This window comes from Oncorhynchus kisutch, linkage group LG14 (genome assembly GCF_002021735.2).
Source record: "Oncorhynchus kisutch isolate 150728-3 linkage group LG14, Okis_V2, whole genome shotgun sequence".
Classification (NCBI taxonomy): domain Eukaryota; kingdom Metazoa; phylum Chordata; class Actinopteri; order Salmoniformes; family Salmonidae; genus Oncorhynchus; species Oncorhynchus kisutch.
The window spans coordinates 69,295,354-69,308,542 of record NC_034187.2 but is presented as its reverse complement, the minus strand read 5'-3'; the positions used below and the strand labels follow the sequence as shown (position 1 = coordinate 69,308,542).

General features: G+C 41.4%; 1 protein-coding gene across 1 annotated transcript in view; it reads right to left on the bottom strand.

Annotated features, from left to right (window-relative positions):
* LOC109904406 (CUB and sushi domain-containing protein 3) overlaps positions 1–13,189 on the bottom strand; it is a 657,725-nt gene that overhangs the window by 482,764 nt on the left and 161,772 nt on the right. Inside the window, exon 3 of the mRNA XM_031788837.1 lies at positions 9,866–9,978. Within this exon, the coding sequence (XP_031644697.1) occupies positions 9,866–9,978 (113 nt within the window). The remainder of the gene's footprint in view (positions 1–9,865; positions 9,979–13,189) is intronic.

The window sequence follows — 13,189 nt, the reverse complement described above, 5'->3', positions numbered from 1 at the left end:
CCATACCTCTAAACAAAAGGAAAGGGGAAAATAGGAGGAAATACACTACATGACCAAAAGTATTGTCGAATATCTCATTCCAATTTTCTGGGAAGGGTTTCCACTAGATGTTGGACCATTGCTGTGGTGACTTGGTTCCATTATTCCTCCTCCACAACACTTTACAGTTGGCACTATGCATTCGGGCAGGTAGCATTCTCCTGGCATCTGACAAAACCCAGATTTGTCTGTTGGACTGCCAAATGGTGAAGCGTGATTCATCACTCTAGAGAACGCGTATCCATTGCTCTAGAGTCGGGCGAGCTTTACACCACTCCAGTCAACGCTTGGCATTGCACATGGCGATCTTAGGCTTGTGTGTGGCTGCTCGGCCATGGAGACCCATTTCATTTAGCTGCCGACAAAACAATTATTGTGCTGACATTGCTTCTAGAGGCACTCGGTAGAGAGTGTTGCTACCAGGGACAGACAATTTTTTATGCGCTACGGTCTCGTTCTGTGAGCTTGTGTGGCCTACCACTAAGCGGTTAGACTTCTCTCGCTCTCTCTCTCCCTCTTTAGATGCATCTCTCTCTCTCTCCCTCCCTTCCTCCATCCTGACTTCCCTCTCCCTCCCTCTCTTTAAACTTCCTACTCTCTCCCCCTCTCTCGCTCTCTTTCTTTCTCTCTCGACTTCCCTCTCTCCATCTCTCTTTCCATCTCTCTCCACCCCTCTCCCTCCCTCTCAACTTCACTCTCTCTCTCTCTCTCTCAACTTCCCTCTCTCTCTCTCTCACTGTCTCTTTCACACCTTTCATTTTTCGAGTTCAAACGATCCCCCCTAACAGCCAGGTAGTCTGCAACACCCAGCCTTCTAAATTGGCAGTGCCAGACAAGTAAAGATTTTCAATTGAACTGCGCATCTCATTTTGGCCCCTCGGGGCAAACGATCTTTATTGAATGCTAGCAATTAGCATTCACCTCTTTAATTAATTCTGTAAGAAGTGTCTGTCTACTCTAACTGGCAGCTATCAGAGACACGGGGGCTGGGGGGGGGGGGGCTTCTTGGAGTCTTACTCTGACACCTCAAAGTTAACTATGCGGCAAAGGGAGAGCAATCCACCTCAAAGACTACTTGCGTCGATGCGGGAAAGGGGGATTGTCTGGTATATGACAAAGACAAAACAGTGTGTGAACAAGCACCTTTTTTTTCAAAGGTGTGAAATGATGTCATCTTCCAGAAGTATGATAAATGACAAAACAATGTGCCGACGAGGTTTTCCATCGAAAGATAGTGAGTGAAGGATTAGCCATGAGAAAGAAGAAGAAGTGCCGAAGAGCATTACAGTCATTTGAATCAGAGGCAGAGCTGAAATGTTATTGGGTTAAATGGAAATACTACTTTGATAAGGAGAAGTAATGATGGATGGTACTTGAACAGTAGTAAAGTATCAGTTATTGGGGCAGCAGGTAGTGGCTAAGTGTGCTAGGCCAGTAACTGAAAGGTTGCTGGTTCGAGTCTCTGGCTAGAGAGTGTCTGATACATGACTAAACATTAAAACGTAAAGTTATCATTGTTTCGAAAAACGGGTAAAGAAAGCACATTTTTGTGAAGATGATTCAACACAGACAACAACAGATTGTAATTCTTTGAAATTTGGTATTTTTCATGTTATTAGTTTAACACCAATCAAAGAAAATGCCAGATGACAATGCCACCCATTTTAAGTCCTCTAAATAATTTAAGTGATTTGCTCTTTCTTATTCTTTGTCTTTGCGGTGCAGTTGAGTTGCACGTCACTGGCTGTAAACAACGTGCAATTAGAGAGTTTGAAAATGACAGGGGGACTTCAATACGAGGCTTGAGTACCCAGACAGTTTAATGAACAAGCTTTGGCAGTGATCTTTGAAATGGGAAGCATACTAATGGATTATTGAACTGAAACTTGGAGAAATCATTGACTTGAAAATAAAGGAGCCTCCTTTGACACTTCAAGTTTTTTTTAAGGACTGTTTAACAATGAACCTGGCAGCAACAGCCACCGCCATGCCAGGGAGACACAGAGAGAGACTAGAGTATTGACCCAAAAAGTATTTACGCTTCTCTGAGATCCCTTAGACACTCTTCATCACCTTCGTATTCAATTAAAGGGAAAGAAGCGGCGCTGCTTTTGATCGGAAACCCATTGAACAAAAAGAGATGCTAACAGCTCTGGGGTCCTGGGAGGTGGACAGACAGCAGAGCCAATTGAGTCAATATTCCGGTAACCACTTTAGCCTGCTAGTTTAATGCTCTATAACCTGTCATAAGAATGTATGATCAATCCAACATATATACATGCATATAGAATACTGCCCTACATAGGTAAAACGCAGTTACTACATACTTTTAGTTTCTGCTAAATCTGACTTCAAAGACTTTTTGTCTAGACAGACCACAATTTCTGATACTTCATGATATATTCGGATCAACTGGCTTGTTCTTGTGGGAGGAAGCTAAATACCACAATCAGATAATATACCTGGCAATTACAACAGATCAAAGATTTTTGACCAAATTCGTAGTTACTGCGTTTTGCCTTTGAAGGGAAGCATAGCTCACATGTAAACGTCTAACCATCTTTTTTAAAGCAACACATCTATTCTATCTCTCCTATATAGTGTGTGCTCAGAACATTACCTAGAGGAAAGAGGCTTTGAGAGGGTTATTACTGGACAAGACAGAGAGAGGAAATGGGAAATAAAGTCAATTACTGCAGAGCAGAATAACACCAGCCTGTATATGGTCAATGGAAGGATGCCGACTGACATCACAGCAGAGTTGAACAAGTTGTCATGTATTCACCTGTGTGTCAGGGTCATAATTCATACCCGCTTGTTAGCTGTCTTTCACCATGCCCAACATGCTCCCTCTCCAACCAAGGCCTAGCCACTTTATACTTATAACTGACATGGCAGTGTGGTCAGAAATAGCCTCAGGGCTGGCTGGCTGCAGATGGTGCCTTATGCTTTCAGATAGTGTCCATTTTCTTTATTAATCCATATTTTATTACAGGGAGAATTGGAGGTGACTATTAGCTGTCAATCGAACCAAACCCAGGGATGACAGGCAGTCGGGTTGGTCTGAGGGAGGGAGGAGAGATGGGTTCGACCATAGAGATCCTATTAAATGACAACCTGCGTTCAAATAGTATTTGTTTGCCTGTCAAATACTTTAGCTGTGCTTGATCGAGCTTGCCTGACAGAATGGAACCAATGGAGTAGTCCCCGCCCATCTGACACGCCAGACAGGGCTAAATCAAATAAAGTTATTTCAAATCATATTTGAACCCATGTCTGCACGGTGTTCTTCAATGAGGTGTGTCGTCCCAGGTGAACTAGGACACGTAAACCTTCATAGGAGGAAATGAATATAATACCTTACTTAACGAATCTTCCCTCTCTTACAGACGTTAGTGAGAGACTGCATTGTCAAAATGTTGAGGATTACACACAAACAGGACATTAGAACTTTCAGAGGAGGCAATCTTAACATGAACAACACTGTGACATCCTGGAGGCTTTGGCAACGGCATGAAGGATCCTGATTACGCGGAACGTGTCCATAAGCAGGGCCAAGATAATTACACCGCATGTCTAAAAAATTGCCAGTTTTCTGTCACTTTTAGAAGACAGATTGGCTGATGGGAGAGAAAGTGGAGAGAGGGAGAGAAGGAGAGAGGGATAGAGAAACCTAAAGGCTTGCTATATGCAGTGATTGACTTCATTGCCTATTTCCTCTACCATTCAAGCCCAAAGTTGTTTTTCTCTGTAATGTCACAGTACACACTATAGAAGAGAGCTATGTTAAATATGTCATGCTTTAAATGGTTTGATGGTTAGAAAGAACATAGTAAACACCAAGCTTGTCAACCTAGAATGTGCAATTGTGCTGTAGTCCAATCAAAGTGGCACTCAGCAGTTGAAAAAAGAACAAAGCGTCCTCCCCACCATTGTTTCAATAAAACGCCCAGACCTTTTATGTCTCTATTTTGGTTTGGTCAGTTGGGGTGGGCATTCTATGTTTTTGTGTTCTATGTTTTCTATTTCTGTGTGTTTGGCCGGGTGTGGTTCTCAATCAGAGGCAGCTGTCTATCGTTGTTTCTGATTGAGAACCATACTTAGGTAGCCTTTTCCCACCTGTGCCTTGTGGGTAGTTTTGTGTGTGTGTGTGTGTGTGTGTGTGTGTGTGTGTGTGTGTGTGTGTGTGTGTGTGTGTGTGTGTGTGTGTGTGTGTGTGTGTGTGTGTGTGTGTGTGTGTGCAGCAGACAGAACTGTTTCGGTTTCATTCGTTCTCGTTGTTATTTCTGTTATTTTTGGTTATTTCAGTGTTCAGTTCAAATAAAGTATGAACGCCTATTTTTAATTTTACCCCTTTTTCTCCCCAATTTCGTGGTATCCAATTGTTGAGTAGCTACTATCTTATCTCATCGCTCCAACTCCCGTACGGGCTCGGGAGAGACGAAGGTTGAAAGTCATGCGTCCTCCGATACACAACCCAACCAAGCCGCACTGCTTCTTAACACAGCGCCCTCCAACCCGGAAGCCAGCAACATCAATATGCGACAATGAATGCATTTCGCATGAGGATAGTATGCATCTTTCACATATGTGGCAGGAGATTTAATATTCACTGACTAGACTAGATGCCTGAGTGCTTTCAGCTAGCTCTTAGCATAATGGCACACATTCTGCAACGTTACCAAAATGCACTGCTCTAGGAATGCAATGTCCTTGCAAACACAAGCCTCTGGAATTGTGGTTGGATTATTCTGAGGTTATTTGTAACGGTTCCAGCTTCTAGCCTTTAAACGAGCTACTCTCATCTTAAAACATATCTCATTTTTCCTTCGCTTTTTACAATCAATATTCTAGCTTCCTTTTTGACACCAGAAATATAAAATCTAACGGTAGTTTATATGATGTGAATGGATAGATTATAATTTATTTCTCTATTCCGTGCTTTATTTAGAGGGCAGCAAAAAAGAACATCAAATACACTTTTGTTGGTAGTGATTGAAGACAAAACCATACAACTTCCTTTTAGCCTCAATAGCGCTACCCTCCCTCATTAGGCTCTATTCTATGGATTTCACATGACTGGGCAGGGGTGCAGGCATAGGTGGGCTTTGGAGGCCCACCCACTTGGCAGCCAGGCCCACCCACTGGGGAGCCAGGACCTGCCAATCAGAATGAGTTTTTTATACCACAAAAATGCTTTATTACAGACATAAATACTCCTCAATCTGTTATTCATGTAACGCTCCAGTGTTAATCTGCTAAATTGTAATTATTTGCTCCTATGGCCTATTTATTGCCTACCTCCTCATGCCTTTTGCACACACTGTATATATACTTTATTTTTTCTACTGTGTCATCGACTTGTTTATTGTGTTATTGACTTGTTTATTGTTTATTCCATGTGTAGCTCTGTGTTGTTGTCTGTGTCACACTGCTTTGCTTTATCTTAGCCAGGTCTCAGTTGTAAATGAGAACTTGTTCTCAACTAGCCTACCTGGTTAAATAAAATAAAATAAAATAAAAATAGCAGTAAGGCCAAATGTTTCAATATAAAAAATATATATACTTCAAGGGGTCTTAATATTCAAAATCAATTAGCTAAACAATCCTTGGTATGACCTTCTTAAAACAATTCCTTATAGCTTTGTAGAACCCCGCCCCCCCATTAAAATACTCCATCTATGCCTGTTTGAGCATGCCTGGCTTAATTAACTAATAGAAAAGTTTTCAAAAATGCAAACCCCTCCCAGACTCAAGCGAACACTCAACGTATTTGAAAATAATTTTCAAGAATCCAGGTCTGATAGCCCAGCAGGCAAATCTCCCACAGCTTGTTAGCTGCAAGGTTTAATACTCTATGACAGGCATGTTCATGTTCTATCACATCTAAGGGAAGTGAGTTGTGTGTGGTTTGATGGGTGAAGGCAAGTACATACTCTTGTTTATGTACTGCACTCTATAGTGATTTCTTCTGGGTCAGTCAGAGGAAACATGTTTTTCTACAGCATATAATGTAAAACCACGTCAGAGGTTGATTATAGGTTTTCTACACTGGGTTCTCATGAGTCAGGGAAGCCATGTACTCCTACAGAATGTAATGTAAACCAACCTCAGCAGAGATAGGATAGGTTTCCAATAGGGATTCACTCTCCAGTGAAACATCCACAGGTTAGGAAAGTGTACGTTCTAGCTAGCAGATTATTGTCTGAATATACTGTAATGAGTGGAATCCATGATATCATAATACTTACATGATGATGAAGAGGATGAAGGTGATGATGATGATGCTGCTGATGATAAAGATGATGACAACTATACTGATGAAGATGAAGAGAAGAACAAGTATTATAGTCATATTCATAAAATCGAGGACAGTGCGTCCTAAATTTGGCAAAAGCCGCAACCGCTACATCGCTTTCTAATTGCCACCATCATCACCAATGTTATCAACTTAGCATACTCTAAAAGTGCCTCAGGATGCCCACTGAATAATTTACATCATAGGCATCCTTCATATACAATACACTAGACTAGAGTCCAGCATGTATCATTAATCATAAACGATGAACTGGTACCCAGGGATGTAACAGATCCATATGAATGTACTCTTCCTCCCTGGTTCGTATAGAATAAAGTCTATTATTTGAGACATTACTTGTTTTTCAGGATCTATCATGTTATATGAGTGTGAGAAATGCTTTTTGCAGCTGCAAATAAGACAATCTACCCAGTATGTGCAACTAAACAGCGAAGAAAGGATTAAAAAGGACATTGCCCAGACCATACACTGACTACATAAGTCTGTCATCTCGACACTCCTTAAATCAAGACCTACACTCGAGACCTAACACTACTCAACAGTCCTTACTTGAAAAAATCAACTGCATATAGAGCATGCAGAGTCAGGTTATACAACACAGTATCTACAGGCATCGAAAACACATCAGTCGCACAGTCTGTCAACCCCAGAGGTGTGTGTGTGCAACTTCTGTATGTCTACACACAGTATGTGTGTGAGGAAGAGAAAGCAATGTTTCCTGCAGCTGGAGGAGCTGAACTGTGTGCCGGCGCCCCCCTCCCCCAGCTGGGTGTAACTGCAGCCAGGGAGCCAGAGATGTGGTATGCCCAGGCGGAGAGGCCCGGGGGAGGGATGTTACTCGCTGGAGGTGCAGGTGGAGGTGTTGTGAGCTCTAATAATGCAGAGCAGCATAGCCATGGTGAGGGGGCCAGATAGGCGTGTGTGTGTGTGTGTGTGTGTGTGTGAACCAATGCCAAGGAGGCTGGATGGCTATGCAGTTTTCCATGTCTACTTAGACGTGAATATCTTTATCTCACTGTCTTGTCTCAGTAGGTGGTGGTTACCATCAGAAACAAAGAATATAAAGTGCAGCCCCCCCCCCCTCCAGTTTATCAGTGTCCATGATTGAATCCATGCTCCATGCCTTTAAATGAACCTGAGGCGATCACAGTATTCAACAGGAAAAGACTCAAAGTCACAAATGGGATGAATAAAAGAGAATAAACAAAGCATTAAATAGAATGTTAAGAAGTCGTATTATCATTAGAAGTGTGATCAGACTGTGAAAGCATCAGGGTCTAATTGGCCATGGGAAACCCCACATCTTTGTGTGTGTGTGTGTGTGTGTGTGTGTGTGTGTGTGTGTGTGTGTGTGTATGTGTGTGTGCTTTGAGCAGATCTAGTACTCAGTATCATAGTAGCACTAACAATCTATAATGAAACCATGAGAGTTGTGGAAGCTGGAAATAGTAGAGAATTATTAGATCCTTTAGTTCAAGGTGTTGCTAAGTAAAAATGGGGTATGTTAAAATAATTCCAATTTAGAAGCTGCGGTGGCGTATGCAACTTTAAAACGGCAGTGAATCCATTACATGATGTTATTTAAAAAGCAGTGGATCCATTACATGATGTCATTTTAAAAGCAGTGGATCCATTACATGATGTAATTTTAAAAAGCAGTGGATCCATTACATGATGTCATTTAAAAAGCAGTGGATCCATTACATGATGTCATTTTAAAAGCAGTGGATCCATTACATGATGTAATTTTAAAAAGCAGTGGATCCATTACATGATGTCATTTTAAAAGCAGTGGATCCATTACATGATGTCATTTTAAAAAGCAGTGGATCCATTACATTATGTAATTTTAAAAAGCAGTGGATCCATTACATTCTGGAGATGGAACAAAACTGGAGGGAGTGTCTTGCTTCTTTCCTAAAATGTTTGATGTATATTTCAATAACCCGCAAATTGCAGCGAGTATCAAGGCTGTGCATGGATTCATGGTGGACAGGCGGGTGGGTAGTGGCTGAGTAGGCCTGGGGGACCAGAAGAAATATATGGGGAGGTAAATGACGTGGCGGCAGACTGGAGATGCTACATAGTGTAGCAGTCAGCTGGCAGAGGGACAGAAGAGGGGCAGAGGAGAGGAGGGTGGCAGAGGAGGGGCAGAAGAGGGGCAGAGGGTAGGAGGGTGGCAGAGGGGACTGGAGGGTAGAGAATGGGTAGAGGGGTAGGAGGTTCTGTCTGAAGACTGGAGGGCTACACAGTTAGTTAGTCAGCTGACAGAGGAGAGGTAGAATGGTCCATCATGGGGATAAAGCAGGGAAGACATTTGACTGCAAATTTGATTGACATTGTGTTTGTGTGAGTTGTGTTTGTTCTTCCTTAGCCTTGGACGAGGGTTAGGGGTGGACTAGTCTACTTGGCATAGTCGTTGATTCGTGGAAATGCTAGATGTTTGTGCTTCCTTTATGCCAAGTTTCATGACACAGACTGTAATACAGTTAAAGTTCTTAAAGGATGACTTAAAACATTCACCTATGTGTAATAAACATGCAGATGATGTTTTAACCATGTGTGCCTTTCTGTAGATTCATGCTTTGATGCTATACATGGACAATATGTCTGTCTGGCCTCAGGGGCAGTCCAGTAGGCCTATACAGTGTGTGTTTTTGATTAGATCTGGTTTGATGTGGACAGATGAGGTCCTTAGAAAACAGCAGGTCTATAACATTGTGTGTTTTTGATTAGATCTGGTTTGATGTGGACAGATGAGGTCCTTAAAGAACAGCAGGTCTATAACAGTGTGTGGTTTTGATTATATCTGGTTTGATGTGGACTGATGAGGTCCTTAGAGAACACCAGGTCTATAACTGTGTGTGTTTTTGATTAGATCTGGTTTGATGTGGACTGATGAGGTCCTTAGAGAACAGCAGGTCTATAACAGTGTGTGTTTTTGATTATAGCTGGGTTGATGTGGACTGATGAGGTCCTTAGAGAACAACAGGTCTATAACAGTGTGTTTTTGATTATATCTGGTTTGATGTGGACTGATGAGGTCCTTAGAGAACAGCAGGTCTATAACGGTGTGTGTTTTTGATTATATCTGGTTTGATGTGGACTGATGAGGTCCTTAGAGAACAGCAGGTCTATAACAGTGTGTGTTTTTGATTGTATCTGGTTTGATGTGGACTGATGAGGTCCTTAGAGAACAGCAGGTCTATAACGGTGTGTGTTTTTGATTATATCTGGTTTGATGTGGACTGATGAGGTCCTTAGAAAACAGCAGATCTAACAGTGGGAACTAATACAGTCAATAAAGCTCTTTAATTAAATAAAATATCAATTCAAACTCCCAGAGAGATCAGAGCAGAGCATCTGAGTCACCAGCTGGATCAGAAGCCATCACATCCAACATGAGTCTCTCAGTCCTGTTCATTGGATGAGTGACTACAAGGGATAAACAACAGAAACAATGAGAGGGAATAGAAGAAGAATATAAGGAGAAGAGAAGAGCCTTACCTTCATAATATAATTTAAAGCCGTGAGCGCTCACAGCGAAGTCACTGGTAAGACGCAGGGAGAAGACGGACCCCGTGCTCGTGACTGGTGGTGGCATTGAGAATCCTGTTAACCTATGGCGAGAGAGGAGACGACAAACAAATCAGAATGATCTGAAAATCATACATTACACCAATCAGAATGATTTGGAGATGCCATTAACCAATAGCACACAGACACCAGTCAGAATAACCAATAAGATACTATTAATCAATAACATACACCAATCAGAATGATCTGGAGTTCAACATAAAATGCCAATACTACCCTGACATGTCTTAGTCAGCCTAATGTTGTGTCATTCAGCTAAAGCAGCTTAGTGGCGTTACAGTACATTAAACACTGGAGCCAGCAGCAGAGTACTGAGTGGTGGAGTTACATTAAACACTTGGAGTCAGCAGCAGAGTACTGAGTGGTGGAGTTACATTAAACACTTGGAGTCAGCCGCACAGTACTGAGTGGTGGAGTTACATTAAACACTTGGAGCCAGCAGCAGAGCACTGAGTGGTGGAGTTACATTAAATACTTGGAGCCAGCAGCAGAGTACTGAGTGGTGGAGTTACATTAAACACTTGGAGCCAGCAGCAGAGCACTGAGTGGTGGAGTTACATTAAACACTTGGAGCCAGCAGCAGAGTACTGAGTGGTGGAGTTACATTAAATACTTGTAGCCAGCAGCAGAGTACTGAGTGGTGGAGTTACATTAAACACTTGGAGCCAGCAGCAGAGCACTGAGTGGGGGAGTTACATTAAACACTGGAGCCAGCACAGTACTGCGAGGTGAATGGATCACCTTTAAATGTGTAGGGAGAACAGATCGATTCTACGGCCCCATTTCAAAGTAAAGATCATTACAACATTTCAAATGTACATGGGCTCAGGCTTACTTATGGGCTACACTAGCTCTGCTTGGAAGGCTGTTAACATTTCACTAAAGGGATTTCTCCTCCAAAAAGCCATACTGTGAAGAGAGGTGAGAGAAATATACACATCAATAGAGGCCAGAATTAGACATAAAAAGTACTGAATATTTAAACACTCTGAAAATGACAGTGCTTCAAACCACGTCGGTCGGAGCCATGGTACATAATTCCTAATGGTTATGCTAATAGACTTGTAAGTGAAATATTTATAAAAACTTTGCATAACCACCCTAGGAGATCACAGAGTATCCCTGTAGTATGATTAACCTTTCAACTTGTCATCGGCTTCAAAGAACTTGAGAGAGAATAGAATAAAGTGAATACCTTCCCTACCGCATGGCTTGAACAAATCATCTCTCTTAGGGTTTCTGTCCACCCTCCATTGGCCCACAATGGGATAACCAAGGACATACAGTATTTTCAGTCTAATGCATACAAATAGTTGTAGGATCTTAATTTGAGCCAGTTTGCTACAGCAGGACAATTATCCTGGAGCAAGAGGAAATGTAGATTATTATATGGATAATAATTCATGGACATTTTTTGTAGGTGTTGATAAATTTTAAATTGGAAATGACAAACTTTAGCAACCTTTTAAAACCTTGACTACACTTCAGGTTCTTATTTCCTGCTGTGCAGGAACATTCTCAGCAACAAAAGAGTGATCAAATTAAGATCCTACATCTGTATGAACATACATATTTCAGAGATGTTATTTGCCAATCTCTTTGATCGTCTGATGGCCACAGGGTCATTACAAATACATGTTCCACTTTTACGTGTACTGTATTTGATAGTAGAATCTCAATAAGACTATCAAGCAAGAAGCAGAAAGACAATGTATTGTGGGTGAAGTGACAAGCTTTCCTCTATAATTGGACAAAAACACCAATTACAAGTGAGCTGTGAAGGTGGACAAAAAAACACCTGGATGTCTTCTTTCCCCCCATCTTCCTCTCTTTTCTACTCCTCTGCTCCTTCTCATCTCCTCACAATTTTCCTTTTTTTGCTTCACTCCATTTGCATAGTCCTCCTTACACACACCTCTCCCCCAGCGGTGGCCTCCCCTGCTGGTGCTTTCAGTGCATTTCACATCAGCTATCTGGCTTTGGTCACATTCCAGTTCCACTACATTGCAGAAGGGCATCAGATAGCTACAGTGCCTTCAGAAAGTATTCATACCCCTTGACTTATTCCACATGTTGTTGTGTTACAGCCTGAATTCAAAATGTGTTAAATATGTGTTTTTCTCACCCATCTACACACAATACCACATAATGACAACATGTTTTTAGAATAAATGTATTGAAAATGATACACAGAAATATCTCATTTACATAAGTATTCACACCCCTGAGTCAACAATACATGTTAGATTCACATTTGGCAGTGATTACAGCTGTGAGTCTTTCTGGGTAAGTCTCTAAGAACTTTGCACACTTGGATTGTACAATATTTGCACATTATTATTAAAAACATTCTTCATGATCTGTCAAGTTGGGTGTTGGTCATTGCTCGACAGCCATTTTCAAGTCTTGCCATAGATTTTCAAGCAGATTTAGGTTGTCTTGGTAAGCAACTCCATTGTATATTTGGCCTTGTGTTTAAGGTTATTATCCTGCTGAAAGGTGAATTTGTCTCCCAGTGTCTGTTGGAAAGCAGACTAAAACAGTTTTTTTCACCATGTTTTTGCCTGTGCTGAGCTTTTGCCAATGACAAGCAAACCCATAACATGATGCAGCCACCACCATGCTTGAAAATATGAAGAGTGGTACTCAGTGATGTGATGTGTTGGATTTGCCCCAAACATAACGCTTTGTATTCAGGACATAATGTTCACTTCTTTGCCACATTTTTTGCAGTTTTACTTTAGTGTCTTATTGCAAACAGGATGCATATTTTGGAATATTTGTATTTTCACTCTGTCATTTAGGTTAGTATTGTGGATGTTAATGTTGTTGATCCATCCTCAGTTTTCTCCTATCACAGGCATTAAACTCTGTAACAATTGGCCTCATCGTGAAATCCCTGAGCGGTTTCCTTCCTCTCCGGAAACTGAGTTAGGAAGGGCACCTGTATCTTTGTAGTGACTGGGTGTATTGATATTCAATGTGTGTTTCATTTATTTGATCTTTTTATCTACCAATAGGTGCCCTTCTTTGCGAGGCATTGGAAAACTTCCCTGGTCTTGTGGTTGAATCTGTGTTTGAAATTCACTGCTAGACTGAGGGACCTTACATATAATTGTATGTGGGTGGTACAAAGAGGAGGTAATCATTCAACTTGTGACTTGTTAAGCAAGTTTTTATTACTGAATTTATTTAGTATTCAAACAGTATTCATTTCAGCTATTTAAATTAACT